General features: G+C 41.0%; 1 protein-coding gene across 4 annotated transcripts in view; it reads left to right on the top strand.

Moving 5' to 3' along the window:
- Positions 1-25,786, top strand: part of PRPF38B (pre-mRNA processing factor 38B) — a 90,672-nt gene that overhangs the window by 20,114 nt on the left and 44,772 nt on the right. For all 4 annotated transcript variants that reach the window (XM_085602224.1, XM_085602226.1, XM_085602227.1 and 1 more), the window contains 2 exons: positions 16,503-16,654; positions 16,739-16,799. In XM_085602224.1, the coding sequence (XP_085458350.1) occupies positions 16,503-16,654; positions 16,739-16,799 (213 nt within the window). The remainder of the gene's footprint in view (positions 1-16,502; positions 16,655-16,738; positions 16,800-25,786) is intronic.

Genomic DNA, 25,786 nt, shown 5'->3' with positions numbered 1-25,786 from the left:
GATTTTCCAATCTTATTTTTTTTTTTAACACATCTTTATTGAGTTTTCAAGCAGCATAATAAATGTGATACATCTTCCAGACAATTGGCCGCTAGTAATTAAAAGGTATCAAACATGAATACACCAATTATTTCCAAGATGTAAATGACAATGTGGACATTCGTATCCAAGAACACATATCAAGACGGTGTCATTTTATCTAAGGAGCAAAAGATAAGGAACTGACAGTCCATTGATATAGTAAGATATCCGAATATTAGCAGACCCATAAATATCTGACAGACTATACTTTACAAACTTAATACGAAAACTTAGAACTAACCCAACCCCCTATTCCTGGTCCACTAACTTATAGCGTGACACAAATAAAGATTGTATCCACACAGTAAGTAAGACAGTTTCATAGCATACATATGTATATATCTCTAGGTCCTCAGAGATAAAGGAAAATGGCGTTACTGGGTAGTAGATAGTTCAGCTCTTGGGGATGTGGGGGTGGGCTGGGCTGGGCCCGATCTGCGATGTTGGAGGGGTTAGCATATCAATGGCTTTGAATGTTTCAAGCATGTGGTCCCAATCCAGAGAGATAGGGATCTTGCGTAGTCCCCTAAATTCCTCTTGTCTGATAATCGTACTCAGCGGTGTCCCTGCAGACCATTTCTGTCTGTCATGAGATAGGTGTAGGGGGGGGCGGGGGCAGATTTCCACAGTATTGTGATAGCACATTTTGCTATAAGCACAGCCAAGTTGCCAAATCTATATTGGACCTCCTGCCTCTTGGGTCGTTTATGCAGTCCCAGCAGACAGCTTTCCGCCGATGACCAAACAGTCGTACCGGTGACTTCCTGCAATCTGTAACCAACAGTTTGCCAGTATGTGTAAACGCGGGCACCCCCATAGCATATGAAGTAGGTGTTGTAGGTTAGGAAATATGCAATTAAGGTGATATGGTGTGAGGTATGCCCTATGTAAAATCATGTACTGTATGTATTTAAATTTAGCGTTGCAGGACACTTTCTTAGGAAATTCTAAAACAGAGGACCATTCCTTGTCTGTCATTTCTCTACCCAGCTCCAGCGACCATTTAACACGGAGTGGCAGTAACGGTATCCCTGAGTGTGTTCGAATACCTCTGTATAGCCAGCGAGTGAGATGGCGTCCCCTTCCCATAAGAGACGTTGCGTATATTAGTTCATGCTTGGGGGGGTTCAATCCCGTCAGGGGACCACCAGCGTTTGATCTAGTGAGAGATAGCTGCGTGTAGAAGAAAGTGTCGGGGGGGGGGGGGAGGGGTGGGACCCCTGAGTACGGACAAAGTTATCGTGATCTGCTAGTATGTCCTCAGTGAATAATGCTCCAATTGCCGACACACCTTTTTGAACCCATAGGGATAAAGCCCTTTTCGCGATTAAACTAGTAGTAGGTATTCCCAGAAAGGGAATGTTGGGGGAGAATGGGGGGGGGGGGGCCCTTTTGGTGTATTGCCTTCTTCCAATGCAGTTTTTAGAAAGGGGGAGCTGTAGGTGGCATCCTAGTTTGGGGCAGGAGTAAATTGTGAAGGATACCCCAGTCAATAAGCTGATACGTGTAGCCAATTTCCTGAATGTGTCGTCCCGCTAGCCAATAAGATAACCACTTTACTGGCCATATAATAAGCTGGTAAATACGGGGCTCCAAGTCCTCCGTCCTCAAGTCGAAACTGTAACTTGGCAAGGCTGACCCTCCTACTCCACTTGCCCCAAATAAGTTCTAAAAGGAGTGTATATGGTGTACGAAAAATTTGGGCCGGGATAGTGATCGGCAGGTTAGTGAAAAAATATAGGAGACGAGGAAGCATCACCAATTTAGAAATGGATACTCTACCCATCACCGACGGGGGCAGCGAGGTCCTAAAAGAGACCTGGCTTCGGAGTGATGAAATAGCATTCAACAAATTGCCATCTATAAGGTCTTGGGAGGTTCTAAATATTTGTATACCTAGGTATTTAAAGTTGTCTGGGGCGGTAGTCGAGAATAAGTCACCAAAAAGCATAACCTCGGGGGTATCCTTATAGCGCATGTAGAACAATTTTCTAATCTTATAGGGTAACGTATGAGTAAGTTGGTGGGTGACACATCATCTGCAGATAAACATTTTTTTAAATTCTTTAAAAACATAAATATGAACTGCTGTTGTATTATGGGATCCTGGTGTATGCTAATGGTTCTAAGGCGCTATAAAAGGGGAGATATAGGAAAGCCTGTCGGGTGCCTTTAACGATGAACATTCTGCCTTACTACCTTGGCCCTAACATTTCATTATTCTATGGCCCAAAACATTTTTTTTTATATAAGTCGCCAAAACGTAATTTGCCATACAGTCTCAACAGTAATGTTAACTAGGAGTCATATCACTAACATTCCTCCCTTTAATAATGTCCATTTTATGTGGATGAATGAGTTTTAGAAATAATTTGGTTAACCTTTTGAGCATTAATCAAGCCAATATTTTAGCATCTACCTTCAGTAGAAACATAGGCTGAAGGATTTCATTTTATGTAGGTTCTTTGAGGTTTGAGAACTATACTAATAAATGCTTTTTGTTTTGGGGTAGGTAGACTAGATTCCTGTAATAAACCAGCATTGACATAGCCAATAGGTCTCGCGTTTGGCACCTTATAAGTGTTTAGCCATGCAACAGTTGGTGTTGTTGCACCAAGGATATTTTGCTGCATAACTAAATACTTAAGGTCCCAAAAGCGAGACCTATTTGCTATGCCAATGCTTGTTTTTTTGTTGTGCGCTGTCAAATGGTACACCGAGAATCCGATGGCAAATTAAATGGTTGTTGATTGTTACAACTTTATTTTTTTTACCCTGCCCTTTAAGTAGAAAGCCACCTGCCATGCTGCGTTTTGGCATTTGTTTGAAAGGCTAGTTATCACATCGCTCAGAAACATGTGTTCCATTGGTACACCTGCATGTGTTTTTATGTGGAAGTTTTACCACCAACAGTTGGGTAGATCTAGATGCTTTCGCCACACACCAATTTGATAATGGAAAAATAAGAGTACGCCGAATTTAGTTTTGAACAACCCGTCTTGTAAATCGATGGCCATTTTGACTCCCGTTTATTCCGAAGATTACACATCACATCAGTGCACGGATTTTTGTGCATCAGTTCGGTAATTTCGCGCATGTCTTTTGAAGCAGCATATTGCTCTGCAATCCTTTAACTTTATGGTTAGGACTTATTATTGAATCTAAATTCTCTTTCGTCTGTATGGACATCACTGATATGTTCATTTGAGATGCGAGCAGTCCTCTTCTTTTTCGTTTGATAAGCATTACCAATGTTATGTCCAAAATGTAATTGTTAGGATGAATGCTAAAATTAATGCAACTCTAAAAAGCATGCACGGCTTTCTAAGCACTAGATTTGGCTGATCAACTACATGTTTTAGAAAGTAAAGTTGCTTTGCGTCCTTGGGGTGGCAGCCCTGAAGTGCACGTTTCAGTATTTTGACAAATCCAGTATGAATTTGAGGGCCGTGCCCAAAAAAAAAAAGTTACAAATGAAAGTGCCGTCAGCCGGCTGTGCAGTGTCACAAGAAGGAGCGTTGGGAGGCAAAGTTAACAAGTGGGAGGGGTGAGGAGTGCACACGCGCCTTAAGTAGCAGCTGTTTGCTCTATTTCAAAGCACATACTCGTGCTTGTGGCGCGCCACTGCGCACTGCCGCAAGGCGTATGCCACCACAAGCACGAGTATGTGCTTGGAAAAACAGCGGCATGACGGCTAAAGGTCTCCTATGCAGTGCATGCGCACTCCGTTGGCGAGACCTAAAAATAAGTATACAGGAATGCGTGGCTGTGAGGGTATTGGTACAGGCTGATAAAAGGCATACAAAAAACATGTTAAACAAGATCAGGGAAGTGTGACAAAAGGTGGCTATTAGGGCTGACCAGCTCCGTAAATAGTAAATCATGTTATTGTATTGAGATGCAACTTGAATGCCACAGGAAACAAAGTTGCAAGTGTTATTGACTCACAAAAAAGTGAAACAAAAAAGTAAATGAAAATGCGGTGTCCACATTCTGCCTGCCTGATTGTCATGAATAGTCTTAGAAAGAAATAAAAAAAAATTGACCCTTTTTTGCACTGTTGTGGAAAAATAAATGGGAGAAGAAAAAGAACTGGATCACATCTCTAGCCATCTTTTACTTTTTTAGGTCTCGCGCAGCGCGAGACATTTAGTAGCTAAAAATGGGGTTTCAGAGTGCCCTAGGAATTGCGCACGCTTGTGCGTGTGCTTTTCCTTTTGTGTCCTGCTATTGGCCTTTGCGTGCGTGTTTTTCACTAAGACGGCACTTAATAGGCCAAAGGCAGGCGCATGGCCTATTGGTGTCTATTACGCAGACCAAAGGCCATGTGGTTTCAATTATCGTGCCCAGACACGGGCGTGATAATTGAAAGCACATGTCTCGCTGTGGCGCGCGCACCACTCGCAGGCTTCTTTTCTTTTTTTTTTTTTTTTTTTATCCATTTCACAGGGAAGCGTGGTGCAGTAGAGTGAGCCATATTAAGACTGCGGAGCTCTGTATAAGTTTGAAGGTAGTGACAGTAAATGTAAGTGGGGTGACTTCTGAGAGGGAGTGTGGGCTATTTAGTATGTCATGCATAACTTGACGCCTCGCCACTGGTAGTAAGTGCTATGTAAATGCAATCAAAACTGTGAGTGCAGCTGGAAGTGTGCGACACACCGGTTCCTATTGTTTGATCTTTTTGGAGATGCGTTGCCTTCAGTGTTTCTTTGCCTCCTATTCCATTGGTCTCGGACACTTCATTAGCCTGAATGTGCCTCATCTACTTTCTTGCTGGCGCGCTTTCTGTTCTCTTATTCTTAACACCTCGTCCTCTGTCCTCACAGTGAGGCGCTGTGCTACAGGCGGGGTGGACCGGAGCAGAAGCCTTTTACCAATGTAAATCAGTGACCATCAGATATGCAGCTGGCCACGGACCTTATACTTGGGTGACTGTTACAGAGTCTAGTGCTCCTGACAACAATGAGAATAGCACTGATGATAACAATGGGACGAGTGCCGATGCGAATAATGAGAATAGCACTGATGATACCAACGGGACTAGTGCCCATGACAACAATGAGAATAGCACTGATGATAACAATGGCACTAGTGCCCATGACAGCCATGAGAATAGCACTGATGATAACAGTGGGACTAGTGCTGATAACACTAATGACAACTAGACGAGTGCCGCCGAGACGAGTGCCGCCGCGACGAGTGCCGACGACGAGGAGACAAGTGCCGACGAGAGTAGTGCCGATGAGACTAGTGCCGATGGCAACAATAAGAATAGCGCTGATAACAGGACTAGTACAGATGGCAAAACTGCATGATTAAGAGACTGTTAATCAGGGTCCGCACTGCTCATTCATAGGAGACACTGTCCTGGACTCGCATGCCTCTCATCAGTGTGCACACTGGTCTTTTTAAGTTCAGAAAAGTTTTATTGAAATAAGAAATGCTCAAACATTACATAATAAGATATAAAACAAGAAAACAAAATAAGCAAAAATGGATAAATAGCATTTTAAGTAATCACAATAACATATGCTATGTTATGAAACATTCGAGATTAAGAATAAATAGAAGCAAAAACTGGCAATTGGCATGAAATAAAATATTGAAAAGGAATATGAAATACACAATATAATCAGTAGCAAAGTTGAAGAAAAAAAGAAAGAACGAGAAAGAAGTACCTTGTTTAGAAGGAACAGGAAATCATGGAGGTTTAGAAACTTCTTGCTGTATCGGGGTTAAAGACAGAGACGTACAAGCACTTGAGTCAAAAAAGTCTGTAACTGGGCTCCATAGTTCTCTTCGCTTAACAGCAAGGTTAAGGGATGGACAAAAGTAGTATCTAGTCTATGGTTATAGCAAACAGCGTACCACCAAGCCTTATAAGATAAATTGCTGAAATCCTTCCAGTTTTTGGTGATTTGCTGAAATGCCACAGCCAATAGCAAATCAATTATCCTAATGTTGTAAGTGCAATGCTCCCAGATGGGAGATAGGCTTCCTAAAAAAATATGAGATAGAGAAAAGGGGTGAATGGAGGAAAAAATCGTATTAATTTGAGACCAAACCCGCTTCCAAAAAGTAAGAACATAGTGACAATCAAAAAGCATGTGGAAAAGATCTGCACCTGGTAGAGAGCAGGACCAACACTTGTCAGAGGTATCTGGGAAGTGAGTGCTGAGAGTGAGTGGTGAGAACAATAAACGGTTATAAATAAAAAATAATGTTTGAGTAGTATTTGCTGCCCTGGAGGATCTGCGAATTTTCAACCACAGTTTGTCCCATAATACAGTGGGCCATGAGGTTTCAAAATCTTTTTCCCAATGTTCCTCTGTACTAGTTTTAATACGGGGGTAGGACAAAGTGTGAAGAAAAGCATAAATCTTTGAAGCTTTAGATTGAGTATGGAGTAAAGAATTCAGCGAGGACGCAGCGGACGACGTGGAGATTGATGAGGAAGGTGTAGCAAGATGGACTTCGTAGGCGTGCTGTAATGCTTGTGACAACAATGAATATTTGGTTCGAAAAGCGAGAGGAAGATTGAAAGAAGTGGCAACTAAATCAAAAGGAATTATCTGAGCATGGTGAAATAGTTGCCTCACCCAAATAAGACCACGTGTTCTCCAAGGCTTCCAAAAAATTGGCTTGTTGTTGATTAAAATGGACGTATTATGCCAAATAGGTTGGTCAAAAAAGGTTGAATCAGATAAACAAGGAAAGATTTTGGAGGTATATTTAAGAATAGGAGTTGAAATAGATTGAGGTCTACGAGAGAACATAAGGTATTCCATGAATGAAAAAGGAGAAATAAAAGACTGTTCTAAGGTCAACCAGAGAGGAGATGATAACGAGACATCATTGATCCAATGGGAAACTTGGTGTAACAAGAAAGATTTATGGTACAAGGTGAAGTTTGGAAAATTCACCCCGCCCTCCTTCTTAGAGCGCATTAACTTAAACAAAGACATACGGGATTTTTTATGACCCCATAAGAAGGAAGAGAGAATAGAGTTGATCTTCTTGAAATATTTTAAGGGAATAGCAAGAGGTATGTTGGATATAGTGAATAAAACAATGGGAGAGAGCATCATTTTTATTGTGTCTAATCGTCCCCACCATGACAAGTAGAGAGGATGCCATTTGCTAGTAAGAGTGGTTAATTTTTGTATACACTCTTCCATAGATTTGGTGATCGTACCCGAAAGAGAGGAATGAAAATGAAGGCCTAGATACTTAATAGAGTTAGGGCTCCAAGTGAAACCTGAAGCCGAGAAGTCATCCTTGAAAGTCACTTTAGTGAGTGGTAGGATTTCGCATTTGTCTTTATTTAGTTTGTAGCCCGATACGTGAGCGAAAGAATGAACTTCGTCTAAGAATGCTGGAAGAGAGGTAACTGGGTGAGATATAAATAATAAGACATCGTCCGCATAAGCTGCCATTTTGATGTTGGAATCATGAAAACTGAAACCATGTATATTGTCATTTTGACGTATTCGCAGAAGAAAGGGTTCTAAGGCCAAATTAAACAAAAAGGGTGAGAGTGGGCAACCCTGTCTAACCCCTCTCCCTAATGAAAAATAAGAAGATAAACCTCCATTAGCCGATATAGCAGCTCTAGGACAAGAATAAAGAAAAGAAATCAAGGAAGAAATTTTTGGTCCAAAACCAAACCACTTCAGAGTTTGAAACAAATAGGGCCATTCAACTCGGTCAAAAGCTTTTTCCGCATCCAAAGCTATGGCTGCAAGGGAATGAGGGTGATGTGAAGTCTTAGAGAGAATGTCAAAAAACAGTCTGGTGTTGTCCGATAACAGTCTGCCTTTAACGAAGCCAGATTGTTCTTTTCCTAAAAGCTCGGGTAATAGAGACTCTAGGCGCAATGCCAATGCCTTAGAGAAAATTTTGTAGTCGATGTTTACTAGAGAAATAGGGCGGTAATTTTTACAATACTGTGGATCTTTACCCGGTTTTGGGATAATACAAATAAGAGCATCGGAGAAGGAGGAAGAGGCAGAGCCAGTTAGAAGAAAGTTAGAGAGAAGCAAGTGCAATTTGGGGATTAGCAAATTTGAAAAACGGGAAAAGAACTCGACAGTAAAACCATCTGGGCCAGGAGCTTTATCATGTTTGAGAGCGGGAAGAGCCTGAAGAAGATCTCTGTGAGTAAGATCAGATTCTAAGGAAGATAGGTCTGGAGGGGTATCAAAAGGACTAGAAATGGTGGAGAGAAATTGGGAAATGGATTGTCCAGACGAAGTTGCTTCAGAGGAATACAATGTTTCATAAAAATGTAAGAATTCTTGTAAGATGTCTTCATTATTATGTTTTAGCAAGCCATCCCGACCATAGACAGACTCAATATTAACTTTATTATGTCTGATCTTTAGATAATTAGCCAGCAGCTTACCAGCCTTGTTCTGTCCACCATAAAACTTGGCGCTGGATTTTAAGAGAAAATTAGAGGCGTTGAATGTGGAATCTTTGTTAAATTGAAGTTTGGCAGAAATTAGGTCGTTTAGGTGATCTTTTGATTTAGAGGTATAATATAAGTGCTCTAAATGTTTGATCCTAGAAAGAATAACATCAGTGTCGTGTTGGGTTTTCTTCCGCTTATGAGAGACATAATTGATAATGAAGTCCCTGGCTGACGCTTTGAAAGCATCCCAGACTACAGGGAATGGAACTTCGTCTGTGTGATTGAGCAAAAAATATTCATGAAAAAAGGATGTAAAGGAAGAAACAAATTGTGCATCAAGGAGGAGAGCATTATTGAACCGCCATTTTTTGAAGGGAGTAGACTTCTGCAATACATCTAATGTAATAGAGACTGGAGCATGATCCGAAATTAAAATGGAGCCAATATCAGAAAAAACAAGGGACTGAGTAAGACGATGTGAGAGAAAAAAGTAATCTAGTCGAGACTGAGTGTGATGAGGGGGCGAGAAAAAAGAGTATTCTCGTGAGGTGGGGTTGCAGAGTCTCCAGGCGTCAGCAAATTTGAATTGTGCAATGAGTTGAGTGAAACTTTTTTGTGATTTATGAGGGATGTAAGCGGTAGCTGAGTGCCTGTCCAAAAAGGGGTCAAAAACGTCGTTGCAATCACCTACTAGAATGAAGTTATCAACATAGTATTGAGTGATTAGCGGGGCTAAGGAGGACCAGAAGGAGGCGTCTCCACAAGTGGGTGCGTACACATTTAAAATGGAAATAGGAACATTATCAAGATTAAAATTAACTAACACCCATCTACCTGAAGCATCAGCGGTATGCGTTACTGACTGGATTGGAAGAGATTTTTTAAATAAAATCAAAACACCATTACGTTTGCCATCACCTGGAGAAAAATATACCTCACCCACCCAACCCCTTCTTAATTTAACAGATTCAACTTCCGATAGATGTGATTCCTGCAGACACGCTATATCTGCATTAAGTTTGGCCAAATGGGATAACACTCTCTGTCTTTTAATTGGCGAATGTAAACCTCTGACATTCCAAGACAATATTTTCAAAGGCATTGATCAATGATAAAAGAACATAACAATATAGTAAATAAGGAGAAGCGTAAAAATAAACAAAAAATAAAAAGGATATTAAAAGCATATGTGTATGTTAATAGGAGACAGCAAAGATAAAGAAAAATATTTACGCAACGAGTCATACAGTGAAAACCAGTTTCATGATGAGGAAAAAGAGAGGAAATAAAAGCAAGGGGCAGTAGCATAAGCAAGAGCAAGAGCGAAGAAAAATGAAAGGACTGGAACAAGAAGAAAAAAAGACCTAAAGAGCATAAAGAAGAAAGACAGACAAAGGGGAGAACAATAAAACAAAAGAGGAAGATTAATGAACTTACATAATATCGAGAACAAACAGGACGAGAGGAGGGTGGAGGCCACATAGAACAACGACGAGTCTTAGGCTCCCAAGGGAAGGCGGGGAGGGAGGACAGACGCAACGAACTCCAGGGGCATGAAGGCGAATGGTGATATGAAGGAAGAAATCTATACGAAGGGGAAAAAAGAATAAATGTTAAATACAGAGAAGATATACAATTGACAAAGAGATAAGCAATTGGAAAAACTGTGTAAACGCAACATTCATGAAAGGTCAATCAGGAACAAAGTGCAGAGGCAATAACACGAAACAGGTAAATGCAATCAAAAATTAAGAACTAGATGAAGCAGCAGTATCCATACTGGTAGCGTTGTGAGAGTAGAGAAAGCTCTTCAGTTTCAGCGGGTCATCATAAGTAGTAGTCTTGTTATTGAAAGTCACCTTGAAGAGGCATGGGTGAAAAAGACCATATCTCGCTCCCATAGACCGGAGCTGTGGTCTAAGTGAGAGAAAGTCCTTACGGCGATCTGCAGTGGATTTTGCATAATCCTGTGAGAAAAAAAGCCGATTACCAGACCAAGTGAGACGAGGAAGTGCCCTGGCAGCAGACAGGACGGTGAGTAAATCGGTGTATTCCAAAAAATAGAGTATAACACCTCTCGGCTTTTTTGCTTGAGTGGTAGAAAAACCAGTGGGAGGAGGACCCAGACGATGAGCTCTTTGTATGTTAAGACAGGTGGTATCCGGTAGCTGGAGAATCTTCGGTAGGAAGGATTTAAAAAATGCTAAGGCATCAGATCCCTCTGAATTTTCCGCCAGGCCATAAATGCGGAGATTATTTCTCCTACTTCTGTTTTCCAAGTTCTCAATTTGCTTGTGGAGTGTAGACACTTGAACACATAATGGATCAACCTTGGCAACAGAGGAAGCAAGAGTATCTACTTGGTGTTCTAAAAGGGTTACACGACCATCAACATTTGACCACTTGTCGGAGAGCATCTGTAGAGTGGATTTAGTTTCCTCAAGAGTGGTTTTTGTGTCTTCAATAAAAGGGCGCAAGGACTTAATTTCTTCCAAAAGGATATCCATAGTTACTGATGAGGTTTGTTTGGGAGGAGAAGGAGGGTCCTTTTTTAGTCTTTTGGTGGAAGCCTTAATGACGCCACTAGAATGCGGAGCTGAGGCAGAAGGAGAACCTTTAGCCGAGGGGTCGGAGGAGTCATCCATCTCCAGACACCTATATCTAGACCCCGTTTGAAGAAGAAATTTACGTGGAGTTGGGGAAGGCTTGCGTAACTCCTTAGATAATCTGCCCATAGATGGAATAGTAAAAATAAAAATAAGAATGACAAAATGAGGAAAAAAGGACTGCAGCAAAAAGAGACAGCGACATCCAAAAGCGTGAAGAAATCAGTACTGTGGCAATCAAGTTGAAAGAGCCAGGGCTAAATGGAGCAATAATCCACAAAGAGCTTCGTTAAAAACTCTATACCACTGCAAGGCTGCGAAGAGTGGGGCGCAATCAGAAGCATCAGCGAAATGGCGGTCACAGGTACATTGAACTCCACATATATAAACATGTTGCATAGGACCTGGCCATATCCGATATAGTAGAGAACAAAAAAGTCATCAAAATAATGCTCACACAAAATGTAGCGAATTTATGAAGAAAAGGGGCGAGCCATAAGGAACAAAGCTCCAAGTTGCATGGAAAGGGCTCCAAATAGAGCCAAAACCTCTCCCAGAAGTGAAGAGGGCTCAGCAAGGTGTACAACAGGCTATCAAGATGGAAAAAGAAAAAAAAAAAAAGGTCACTACTTCCATTTGAGCGAGAAGTTCAGTACCTGAGGCATCTTCGCGCTGAAAAACGAAGCTCCGTCAGCGCTGTGATAAAATGGCGGACGCTGCGAGCGAAATCACTTCATGACCTTCGACGAAGATAAGAACCAACTGCAGGCAATTATGAGGTCGCAAAGACAGCTCAGCCGTGCCTCAGCCTTTCCGAAGGCATAATTCGTAGTTTCTTCATGCTGAATAGACGCCGGGAGGTTCGTCGCGGTCACTCCTCACCGCGTTGCCCGGGAGAGCTACGAGGAAGCCGCCATTGCTCGCGGGCGCTAGCCACGCCCCCCTGCACACTGGTCTTTAACCATATTCCTCCCAACAGATTCTAGCACATTATTACAGGTTAATATGTTCCTTGTTTATTTAAATTATCACTCCACTTAAAAAACATAACTAACAAACATTGGCATTTACAATGTCAATAGCTCCAACTCCAACAAATGCGAGACCTGTTGCATTGCAAATGCTTGTTATACCAGTGGGCAGACTTGAAACAGCCTAAAACAATTTTCCCCACCGGTTTGAATCGTTCAGCCCTGGCTGTAAAAGTTACAGTTGTTTCTTTGGGAAAAGGAGTGTGAGGAGGGGGTGGCACCGATACACAGCAGCAGCTGTGAGGAGATAGGTGGTCGGATAGGTTTTTTTTTAAAAAAATCTTTTTATTTTTTTCTTTTTTTATTTTTGCTCCAACACGCAATCCTTTGCCAGCATTTATGTGGATTTAGAAATGTACATCTGTGCGTGTTAGAGGGCCAGCCTGCCTGTTTTCTGCTCTAGCAGCAGCTACAGTTTCTGAGGAAACAAGGCTGATTTTGTAGTCTGGCTAAAAGATGTTCTTTCTCCTGTCTCCAAGAACCTTCGTATGGGGGAGGGGAGCAGAGAGAGCGAGAAAGAACTGCAATACACTCCAGGAGAAGCAACAAATCATTCATATACAAAGGAGCTCCAATCACATTTGTAATTTACAGCCAGGGCACAAGTCCTAAAAAAAATAATTGGGGAGGGGGGGGGGGGGACTCTCCAAGTTAGGTAGTATCACAGGGTGTGGCATTGCAGGAAGTGACCGGTTCCTTTACCCAAGGATTAACTAACTATGCTGCCAGCCTACCCCACCAGGCATAATATTCCATGTGCAGCACGTATCCATGTAGATATGATTGCTTTTTTTGCCTGGTGGTTAACACACTTCATGGAAAGATCTGTTTTTGTCCAATCCTAGTTTTGACTTAAATTAGCATACAGGGTTACTGCGCCTCCTGCAAAGCACATCATGCAACATGCAGATGGCAGATCTTATTATATGTAGCTAGGTAAGTAGGTTACTGCTTTGAACACAGAGATCCTTTTGTTACATGCAGTTGCGTTGTAATCCTTCTAGTATAGCACAGTGAGCTATTGAGGATAAGTGACTCCTACACCCAGTAACCCTCACCGTCTTATGTAACATATCCTGTACAATGATTTACAAACTTGTGTGATTTATTGACAATATGTATGTTTGCTGTAAAGTGATCTGGCACCGTACATTGGGATGGATAGCACTGTAAAACAAATTTTAAAAAAATGGTGTTTAAATTGTTATTTTACCCTGGTACAGAGTAACACATCTGACATTCTTACAGTGCAGGAATATGTATTGTATAGGTCCGAACAAAGTCAACATTGTGCCTCTCTTATGCGCCTTTGAAGTGTTAACAAGCTGCGCCGCTTGTTTCCCTTCCTCAGCATTTACATCTAGGTGTGAGGCTACAGGCAGCCACCAGCTGGCATACTGAAACAAAGAAGACCAAATGGGCCCTTAAGTTCAGCCTTTGTTATGGCCCAGCTGTCTCAAATAACAAAACCCTCTCCCCGTCTGCACGTTGCTGCTCGGAAGGGAAGCAGATAAGGAGCAGGTGCTACTGATTGAATCCGGGTGTCTCAAATTTACACCGGGACGAGTTCAGCATATTTTAGAGTGGGGCTCAACTTTTTTGCAGGGTGGATGGCGTCCACCCTGTGAAAAGAGTGGATGGACACTGTCCACGCGCGTGTACCCCTGACTCTAGTCCTGTTTACAGCCATCCCAAACTTGCCTGCAGTTAATTCCACAATGTCCGATACTAGCAGCGACAGAGACTAGGTCGGATTATCGAATCACAGAATAACCATGTTTAACAAGAAACGGAAGTAGAAAGACTTAGATTAATGTTCACGATAGCGTCAATGTTCACGATAGCGTCAGAAACAAGCCTTGGCAAAGCCAACAATCCTGGATTTACATTGGTTACTCGGGCAAACAGAGCAGTGCACACACGCACTTTCGTGCATTCCTACACAACACGCCTCAATTCCCTTCTGCGGTCGAACATCACTTAACAAGTCCCCGAGACCCTACGCTATAAACATGAAATTTCTTTCCACTCTGTGTCCCCGAATCTCTCACCTTGTCAGTCCGACGGTTCAGAGACGCTGACTGTACTTGCACAGCCCCCCACCTACCCCTCCACAAGCACCCTTGCACCGACGCAAAAATCACAATAATTTATAATACAAGCATGCTTCATGATTATAGTTGTATTTTAGATGCTAATAATGCAAATTGCTACACAAAATTAAATTTAAACGGATAAATCTACAATTTATAAAGGTGCACAATTTATGAACAAAAACAAAACAATTCAGATGCTAAAACGATCCACTTCCGTTTATTGAGAGGCGGACGTTTTAGGAGAAATTCTAAGCACAAAACACGTTAAATTTGATGTAATGATGGTATATTTAGACACACTTCTTCGTCACTAAACCTAATATGTGGACTACTTTAGAAAAGACCGGTGATATAAACATACACACCCCAATGACAGCGCGCACGTCACGCTTTATGAAATTATAATTTCAATATTTAGTCAAATTCATCAACACAAGGCGCTATGTAGAGCCATATTTTCTGGCCGTTAGTTAACAAAGGCAACGGGCAGATACACATATGGCTGTGGTCCAAAGCTCGACTTGCGGTGAGTTACTATAATGTAATTATTTTTTAAATGGAACAATACTGACCTCCACAAGGCGCTATTAAAGCCATGTTGTTTGCCCCATTTTTAAAACAAGCCTTGGACAAACACATATGGGGCAGAGGTCCAAAGCTGCATTTCTGGTAAGAAATTATATTTTATAAATTGAATAACATCAGAATACCAACAACGGCGCTGAAAAGTGTCATGTTTTTGCGGCTCTTGTGTAAGTAAATAAGACTCGGACATACATAGGATCCTAGAGTCCAAGGCTCCTGTCCTAGGTTCCAGCTATAATTGAAAGATTCCATAATATAAGCACAGCAACTTCCAAAGGTGGTGTACAAATATGTTTGCCTCTTGAAAACACAAGCCTCGCACATACACATGCAGCGACAGGTCCAGCGCTTGGGAGGTGGGGTCGAAATAAAATTTAAATATTCCATATTATAAGCGAGCCAACCTCAGGCGCTATAAAGAAATTCAGCTCTTCTAACACAAGCCTTGGAAACAGACACGGGGGATGGGTCCAAAGCTCCGGTTCTAGAATGTAACTACCATGTAAATATTCCATAAGATAAGCTGGCCAGCCTTGTCCAGGCGCTATTAAAAAGAAAAGATACATGGGTTTTGTGCCTTTTTATCGAGGCCTCCGACACATACGGACCGGGCATCCCACTTATGTAATTATTCAGGAATATACCTACACGAATCGCCATAAGGCGCAAAGTAAAAAAAAAAACCAAGCAGTGGCCGCGCGGCCGTGAAAGTGATCGCGATCAAAGACAGATGGCGACTGCGCGCGTGCACGCTCGCGTGAACGCAAGCGCTAGGCCACTAAAAGCCTGTGGCAGCACTTTGAAAAACCCACACACTAAATTTCTCGCAGAGCAGCGCATGCGCTGACTCAGCGAGACCTAAAAATGACAACTCAAAAATGAGGGAATGAAAGTTTGGTACGAGTTGTTTAAATGTAGTAGGTCCAATAACACATGCATGCTGGTTATTAGCCTGCATGTCCATGACCTGCAGGTCCCAGTCTTTAGCTTATCAATAATGGAACTGTTTTAACAGACAAACGTGCATGAATGTACGTGTGTTAGGCATGAGCACACAGCTAAATAATTACGTATTTATGGTCAAGTGCCACTGATCATTTGCATGCAAAGTACGAGTGCTCAACCTGGAAGAACCCCCTGCAAGTCATTACTTTTTGTTAGAGTAGGTACTCCATTCCCTTTCAGGTTTGGTGAGCACCTGTACTATAATTATCAAATCAAAATTCCACATGTGCAACTGATTGTAGGTCTTTGTGGTCCTTTGCATCTTAAATACTGGCATTTCAAATTTATTTAAAGACATGATTGTGTTAATGACTCTATTTGGTCTTGTGAATGCTACCAACATTTTAACCACTGAATCCCTGTAGAGTGGCTGCTACTTTCTTACATGGTATCTTTATTTGACTACCAAAGAAGAAGTACATCAGCTTTTGAAGGGTCAAAGAAGTTTAAATGGCATAATGCAAACTTGGTACAAGAATGTAATTTGTGATCCTCGGATTAGCATGTATAGGTACTGTGGCAATTCCTGTTTGATATTAAACTATTTGTCAGATAGAATCGTTTTTTTCTTTTGATACTCCAATCTAAGGTCACAATCATAGGTGCTGCCTGTATTGCATTTAAGTATATATAAAAACTTAATTTAAGAAACTTTTCTTTTCAAATAATTTTTCTTTTGTTTTAGGTCCGTGGTGTCGGAACTGGAGGGATTGTCTCAACTGCTTTTTGCCTATTATACAAGCTTTTCACTTTAAAACTCACGCGCAAGCAAGTGATGGGCCTTATCACACATACCGATTCTCCCTATATTAGAGCGCTAGGATTTATGTATATACGGTTAGTAGTGAATCATTTGTTTTGATTTGGCAGTCTGAAAGTATGTATCCTAAACTTAAATAGTTTTTCCTTTTTGCATCCTAGGTATACACAGCCACCTACAGATTTATGGGATTGGTATGTAGACTTCCTTGATGATGAAGAGGTATGTCCAAGAGGGTAATATTTCTTTCTTTTTCATTTTTATTAATTTTGTTCTGTCAACCGAATATTTTGATTTGAACTTAAGTGTTTGCAGTTCTATCAAGTTTTAGAATATTTCTAAAATGTGTTATTTCAGGCATTCAACCATTTTGAAAGTAAGACCACTAGAATGGAAATCAAGTAAGAGGTAGTTTAAGGGTTATTAGTGTTCCACACTTTGTCACATGAACTTAAAAGTGTGTACTGCCAAAAAAGATTAATGAATGAACAAACCAGAACAATCAATGGGCACTTATTCTAGAATATCTTGAGCTACTAAAATAAAAAGCGGTTTCTAAGGTCTTTAGTCTTCCTACGGTTATCTATACGTATAGTTCACCCCTGGGGATGGGGTAAGGGGCACTTCATGATTTCTTATTCATGAATCCTGTGAAATATTAAAAAGATTGGCAATGCCACTGTCTTATGAATCAAATAGCTTTTTATGAGGATTTAGACACTCAAGTCATCATACATGCACACGTCACTCATCTTTACACTCATGCAACTATTCACCGATCCACTGACTTATTCTTGCATTCACTCTGGCACAACCATAATAAAGCACATGCAAATTCGGCAACATATGCAAGATAATGTAAAAGAATACAAGTGGAAAAAGTATGCCACGGCAGGCATACGCTTGCAAAAAAAAAAAAAAAGACATAGCAGTGAGTGGTGTTCTTGCAACAATCTATCGTTGTTTTCAAATTGCAGCACGACCGCCACGTTTATCCATCTTGGAAGGGTAAAACCGTGAAACACTATAGACCAAAGCATTCCATAATGGTCTAGTTTAGAGGAAATGGCCATGTGGGATGTGGCGTGCAGCCGATTAAATGACCTGCAAGCAAGTGAAGCTGTAGTAACCTCATAAACAGTAAAAAAAAATCAGGAGAAGGCGCAAAGAAATTCAAGCTGTAAACCTATCTAGTTACGCAAGACACTTTAACAGCATTACAATGTCAAGTGTGTGCCCCTGAAATTCAGGCTCGAGCAACCATACTACTGCTGGATCAGGCAGCTGGATAAATGAGCAAAATAATCAGAGCTGCACAGAGGGGAAGCACTAGTTTACTGTGGAAACGCAAAGTTCCTGCCCAGTCAAAACTTGTAGCCTTGACTATCGTCATGCAGGCGGAGCTTAAGACCCTCTTTGTAGTACTCCTGGAAGTTTTTTCTAAAGTTGATCTCAGTATGTCTAGCAAAAGCTCTGCTGTCATCTGACATAAAAATAGCACACTCAAACCTAAAGCAGGACTCAACAAGTTAATTCTTTTATTGACTGTAATAACACTTAGTATTTTTAATGTTTTACCTCCGGATAGTACAGTTGCATCTCTGCCAACATCATTCCTCCTTTGCAGTTAAGTTCTTTTTAAGTAGCAATTAAGACTTGACGGCATGTTTCAAAGTGCTCCTGATCTTGCAGATACATGCAAAAACAAATTGCAGTACCAATGAAATGATAGTACCAAAATAACCAAATTCTATCCAGATGGATAAGTTGCCATTAAAACCCTGATTTTCTGATTCCATAATTAGTAAGTACGATTTAGGCCACATTTCTTCCCTTTCCTCTCATTCGTTCCTTTCTTTATTTCCCCCAGCCTTCGTACCCCATTTTTATATTTTCCTTTGGCTATCTTATTCCTTCTTCCATCCATCCTGTTTATTCTTTTTTATTTTTATTTTTACAATTTTATTAGAAAACGAAACGCAACAGCGAAGACAGTACATAGGCAGTTCAGCTGTATATACATACATTCAAGTACAAATAAAGTGTGTATTATCATTCTGGAGCATCAACAGTAGCATCGAGCAGTATGATGGTCAGTATAGAGGGTACACTTATATCATACTTTTTATTCTTGATCTCCCCTTCTGCCCCCCCCCCCCCCCCCCCCTTCCCTTCCTGACCCCATCCTCCATTCCTTCTTCAGGTATCCCATTCCTTACTGATGTTTCTTCTGTTTTCACCTTCTGTACCTTCTTCCCTATTAATATTTATCCCTCCTTCCCTTTATTCATTCTGTTAGAACTTCCTTCCCTGATTTTTCCTTTTTATTTAATATTTTCATTCATGTTTACAAGTACTCCTAACCTACTGTGTACCTTATTTTATTCCACCGTTCCTTACACAGTGCCATTTTTTACTTGTATACCTTTTGTTATTTTCCTTCTCTCATCGGCCTTCATCTGCTTCTTCCTTTATTGTTTTTTCCCTTCTTAGTCTATTCCTTCTCATCCCTATCTACTTCCGTCATCCCTGTCTTCCTTTCCCTCGATCTCTGAATGGCCCAGTGTACTTTCAGCCTCCCTTTCACTATCCGAACCTGTTTCTTTTTGCTTTTTTTAACCCATCCCCCTCCATTTGTGCTTTATTTCGTCTTTTTTTACCTCGAATATCACTAACACAGCTCACAATGCAGACATTGACAAGTTCTGTTAAATTGTTCATTGGTTTTTTTTCTCGTAATCTGTATTTAAATGTCTTGCCATGCAACATGGTAGAAACAATGAACTAGCATCTGTACACGCAACCTCAACTTGAGGTTCCTCCCCCAATATTAGACAAGTGTTGCACATCAAACCCCATAAGTTCCTTTCCAGCATTGTGCTAGTTTGGACTTCTTACCTATTCAAGAAAACGCCATATATGAACAAACATGTATATTGGGCAGCCAACTGTGTTTACGTTTTAAGGAGATTATGCGCTTAGTATAAGCTTTGGCATCATCCAAACTCTGATACTGAACATATCCTTTAGCCTTTCCTGTGGAAAGAAAAAAGCAAATATATGAAAACATATTTGACGCTTTGGGTCACTAACAAGTTCACCATAAAGAGTCCAGTGCATACATACTTCTTGAGAGGTAAGACAAAATTAGTTGGCCAAAAAAATAGACCATTTGAAAAGGAATCATCTCAAGGCAGATGAATAGATTTATATCACTTCAGCTGGAGAGTAGAAAATGAATAGAAGAAAGACTATCAAGAATTTGCACACCCATGTGCACTTTTTCTGGAACTAGAAGTGTCTTTCAAGCAAATAGTTTCCATGACTTATCCAGAAGATGACAATAGACAGGCATTCTGTGTAGCTTATGTCAATACGCGAACAGGCACAATGTGATTTTCACTTTGTGTTGTAAAGACTCATTTTGCTCTAAAATGTTTTTTTGAGTTTTGCGTAATTAAGTGTAATTTCGCATAACTTTCCAAAAATGTCGTACAGCGTTCTTGAATTCAGAATACCCTTAGAAAAGCCAAGTGAGTTGAAAATTGACAGGTGTCCTGTTGCTCTCAGTTGATGAGGTGATGTAGTCCCTGGAAAGGTTGGCACAGCCCAGTAACAGAGGCACCAGTGTTGGCCAAGTATTACCACTTCGGCCCTGGTTTGCACTAGGGTTTTTATTTTCAGGTTCTGAGCTGTTCTTTTGCGGATCGCAAAGCTGTTAGGAAAGATGATGCGCACAGCATTCGTGCATTGCGTAACTAAGCAGAATATTCTACCAAAATATGCCTGACCGGTCAGTGTTAGTTTGGACCTTGGACTAGTGTTCATTTTGATTAATTGAAATTACCTCAGAGGTACTCCTTGTTCTTTGAACTAGCTGGCACCTGTCTGTGACCTGAAGGCCAATAATTGCAATCCTGGCAAAGCCAATTATGCCTTGAATTCTTTTGATTCATTCGGATTTAATTTTGGTAGTAGTAGTAACACCTTGAAACCAAGGAGAGGGGCTCAAACAATCCAAAGGGATAGAGCTCCTATGTAACTTAATAGTTAAAACCAAAAAATCATACCACTGGACATCTAATGTTTCACTACTCTCCCAAGATTACAATTGTGCATATTTAATAGATCATATCACATAAGGTGAAAATATACAGTAAAATTACATATCATAATAAACATTTAGACATTTACATATCGTAATAAACAATACAAAAAAATATAAAAACTGTTAAACATCGAAGTTGTCCGATAAACACCAATTCATAAAATTAGCTAATTACCTGACCCCACTCGCTATAGATTATGCAAATACTGTTGTAATTGGAGACCTGAATTGTTGGTCGAGCGAGGAAGAGGGGAGCCGGGGCTCCAAGGAGCTCACAGATTTACTAAATAATCTGAATCTTGAAGGACATATAACGGTTCCCACCCACATTAAAGGGCATGCTTTAGACCAATTATGGACCTCAAACCTCTTGGTACGTAAATTAATGGTCAAGCCGTGTGTGTGGTCAGATAACCACCCGATACACTTTGCTATAAATGGTCTATCTTTACCACAAACGTTGTGTAACACGAAATTACTGACTAGAAATTGGAATTGTTCGCCTACCAGAATTCAATTCCTTGAATTCTACAATCCCTCCAATAACGGACAAGTTAATGAGTTGGAAAGAGCCATCTCCAACTGACAACTAGGTGCATGCGAGATGCATGCCCCATTACAATGGAAAGAGAGGGGTTCCATGCGGCATGAAACCTCTTATTGGTTCACCGCAGAGTTAAAACTTAAAACCCGCCAGGCGGAAAGAAAATGGAGGAGAAGCTACTCCCCCAACAGAAAAGAAAAGTTATGATAAAGCACTCGCTGAGTACAAAGCAGCCATTGTGGAGGCATAAAATGCCTTTTACACAAACGGGGTACTTGGCTCTGAAAATAAATCTAAGGACATTTTAAAATAGTTAGAGAACTCTCTAGTGCAGACCGTGTCACTCTGACCATCACTATCTTACAGGTCTTGTGACAATTTGAGCACCTACTTTGTTGACAAAATTAAGAACATCCAGAATTCTATCTCCTCTTACCTCTCAGGATTGGAAATCTCATGAGCAATTCATGAATCCTACAACTTTGTCTCATTTCCAAAATGTCACCTTGGATCGGCTGGTAGAGCTTAGAAACAAGATACAATCAGGTTCCCCCAATGACCCTTGCCCCGCTAGGATACAAAAAGACCTTCTCACACAATTTCCGTATACCTATCTTACTCTTCTCAAAACCTCTCTAGAGCAAGGGGTGGTCCCACGCGCCTTCAAAGTGGCAGTGCTGGTCCCACTGCAAAAAAAAGCAGGGGTAGATCCCAGCTTAATGAGCAATTATAGACCAATATCGCTCCTCCCTTATCCGACAAATATACTGGAGGCACATGTTGTAAAACTTCTCTGTGCCTTCATTGAAGAAACTAATTCCCTGGACCCCCATCAGGCAGGCTTCAGATCATCACACTCCACCGAAGCAGTTATTGTGAGCGTAGTGGACGATCTGAAAGAGGGTGCAGATAGGGGGTGCACACAAGCCCTTGTCTTATTAGACCTATCCGCTGCATTTGATACCGTGGATCACATCATAGCGGATAGAATGGAAGCGGCGGGCTTGAGGGATAAGGCACTGGACTGGATGCTCTCATTTTTAGGGGAACGCACCCAGTCTGTTAGGCTGGTTTCTTTTGCCTCTGCTTGGGTCAATTCCATATGTGGTGTACCACAAGGTTCATCTCTTTCCCCACAACTGTTTAACATCTAGATCAGCCCCCAATTCATGCTCTGCAAACCAGGGGAGTGAAGGTATACAATTACGCTGATGACATACAGCTGATCTTTCCAATTGACGAGACGGAGGAATCTAAGGATTTCTTCCAATGTACTATGCTCTTCATTAAAGACTGGATGAGTCATAACTATCTCAAATTAAACTCTGATAAAACAGATATTTATTTCTAATAATCGACTCGATCAGTGGACGCCAGCACACTGGCCAGCTGCATTGGACATTCCACCTATCCCTAAAAATTTGGTTAAACGTTTAGGGATTAAAATCGATGCCAAGCTATACATGCATGAACAGATCAACCTTGTTACCTCATCTTGCGTTTACCATTTGAGGACTTTTAAGAAAATTAGGAAATTCTTTACCAGGGAAGCAAGCACGGCTGTCATGCTCGCCCTGATCATGTCCGGGCTGGATTACGCTGACGCCATCTACTTAGGGCTCCCTGCTAATCAGACCCATAGGCTGCAGCTAGTACAAAATCAAGTGGCCAGGCTAGTCCTTCAGCAACCAAGTCACATCAAACCACATCTAGAGCAATTACATTGGCTCCCGGTGACTCAGCGGACCATGTTTAAGACAGGCTGTATGGTCTTCAATGCCCTCTGTGAGAAGGGCCCTAAATTAATTTCTGCTAAGATCTCAAGGTATTTCCCCAAACGGAATCTCAGATCGGCCACGATGTTTATGCTGACGATTCCAAGATTCAAGCGCAAGAGAACGGGTGGCTCCCGTTTTTCTGTCCTTGCCCCCCTCTCTGGAATTCCCTGCCAATAGACATTAGACTAACACCTGAGTACACCAATTTCAGGAAAAAAATGAAAACCTGGTTGTTCACTCTAGCTTACTGCTAGTAGCCCGTAGGCAGGTTCTCCCTCCCCTTACAGCGCCAAGAGACCTTTCGGTATACGTGCGCTTAACAGATTTTCCAAACAAACACACACAAATGAACAACCTCACTGGACCGGGAACTAACAGACAGTAAAATTTGTCTTACTACTGTTAATTTGAAAACGTATGTAGACAGCACCCCGCAGGGGTAAAGCTTCCCCGTCTTTTTTTGTAGTTGCTGACTCTCTTCAAATAAATCTTCTGCGTCGGTGCATTTCGGTGGGTTATATAAATGAAGCCACCTTCCTCGGGTCTAACAATTTTCTTCCCTTCTCTAAATTGTTCACTGATATTTATAATTCACCAGTGCTACGGCACTCGTGATGGTGTGGCTCCTATGTGAATGCGGAGATACACTCTTCAATAATTTGGTGTGGATCCGGACTCTTAATTTATCCTTTATTTTTTTTTGATGCAGAGGGTAGTGCAATCAATATGCACTCAATTCAAGTTAAAACACCTCCTTGTGTGCAAACAAGGGAAAGAGAGCATAAAGTCACACTTTCTGCCTGCCTCCTGGAGCTCAAATTATTTGGCTCAATCTCTATAACTGCCTGCTTACTCCAGGGTCTGTCCTCTGCAAATTTTCAAGATCAATGGTAAAACTACCCTCCATTCAAGCTGCTTTTATGGCATTAACCCGTAGTAACACCTGCTACACGGTTATTAGTGTCAAAAAGATGGTGGCAAGCTCTAGCTAAAGTTAAGTAAAACCTTTCTAAATCTTGTAGGTTTCTACTCTTTGGGGGTACCTCTCAATAGTGATTACACGCAGGCATTTTCAAAAATAATTCCCAATGGAAAAAAAAAGTATGCAAGACTCCTTTTATTTAATTGTTTGTATTTGTTCATGGATTAAATACTTTGACCTGTACATAGTGTTAGACTGACACATTAGACCTTAGGTGAAGTTCCACTGATAGAGGTGATTGGTGAACAATGGCATATTACAAACCAAAGTTGAGCTGGGCAGATGAGGACTAGGAGGAGTAGAAGGGAAAGACTAGTAGTGGCAGTCTTGTGCAGTGGTTCGGCAGTGTGGGTCTGCAAGATCTAGTCTCCTGAGAGATGGTATACAGTGATAAGGACCAGGTATAGGGAAAAGTAATATTTATCGTTGGGGTATCATTTCTACAGTGCATTGTCTTATATATTCGTAAAGTCAAAGTACAGATGATCCGGTCTGAGGGATTTCCTGTATTGAATTATGTTTCCTGCCATAGTAAAAAGACGTCTGTCGTTTAGTCTTCCTAGGCCACCAGGTTCTTCATAGCTTGAGACCGCAAATAAAAGCACATATATCCAGTTGTAAAAGGTATTTTCTAGGTTAGGTGTCTCTTGATCACCTCTAGGTTTTTCTTACCCATATACATGGTGCTCATTTCAAATGGCCTTTTCATGTTGGTGCTGGCATATTACCACAACTAGTTAAAGCAAAAAGACCTCAAGTAGCTGTTCTGATAACAAGTGCTCTTTTACTAATACCTGAGGAAAGATGAACTCAATATGTACCCAGTATACCAGTCCACCAATTATATAGTACTAGCTTCAGTCAAGATTCCTGTATAAGATTGTGGTTATTAGGGACCCTGCAGTCCTCTTCTTGAGATTTCTAACACATAACAGAAATAAGAGCTTTGTGGAAATTTAAAATAAAGTGCATCTTAAATTTTCACGTAACGTTTTGTAGCAGACATTTACAATTTCAAAGCTTCAGCCCACACTCCTTGTGCACTTGGAAAGTAACGCTAGTGCATGCTTTTCATCCTCTTTAACATTAGAGTTAATCTAGTAAGCTATTAAAAATATAAAGACATTGCTAAACAGTGAGTTAACTAAATGACCAGTACCATTTTAAACTCTTGGTAATTCCTCTTTACAGAGGCATCCTATCGGGAATCGCTGAAAAAAGTAGTATTACTGACCCTACCTAAAACCCAAGCTTGGTTTGTCTGTTAGTGCAAACATACTGTTAAATTTCCAATCTGCAATGTATAAAGAAAGTAGCAGAAGCTGAAGTATGCCAGAAGCTACGATCATTCATTGGAAAAGGTTTATTCCTGGAGTTTATCCAATATGGTATCCAATCAGTTTTGTCTTGCATTGATTTATATACACTTTATTTTTTTCACTTGTTCTCATGCTCTGTTTTCAGGAAGTCCTTCACATTGTAAACTAAACTGATGTGACAGAACTATCTTTCACTTGGCAGTAACCACAGAGACCATCAGACTAACGAAAAAGTTGCAGAATTGGGCAATTCTTTCCTCCCCAAGTCACCAAAATTGTGAAGAATGTAAACAGTCAGCTCAACCTGCTCGAGACTACACTGCCATTTCTCCAAAGGATCCACACGTTCTTATTCTGTTCAGACTGCATTTTTGGCAGTGCAACAGCTCCTAAAGCACACATGCAAGACACTAGTTATATGGAGGGGGCGTCCACAGCAAACATAAACGGTTACTGTGTCTAGGCCCTAGACTCTAGC

Source organism: Triturus cristatus, chromosome 4_2 (genome assembly GCF_964204655.1).
Source record: "Triturus cristatus chromosome 4_2, aTriCri1.1, whole genome shotgun sequence".
NCBI lineage: Eukaryota > Metazoa > Chordata > Amphibia > Caudata > Salamandridae > Triturus > Triturus cristatus.
Note: the sequence above shows the minus strand (reverse complement) of the source record. Positions and strands in the feature narration are given on the sequence as shown.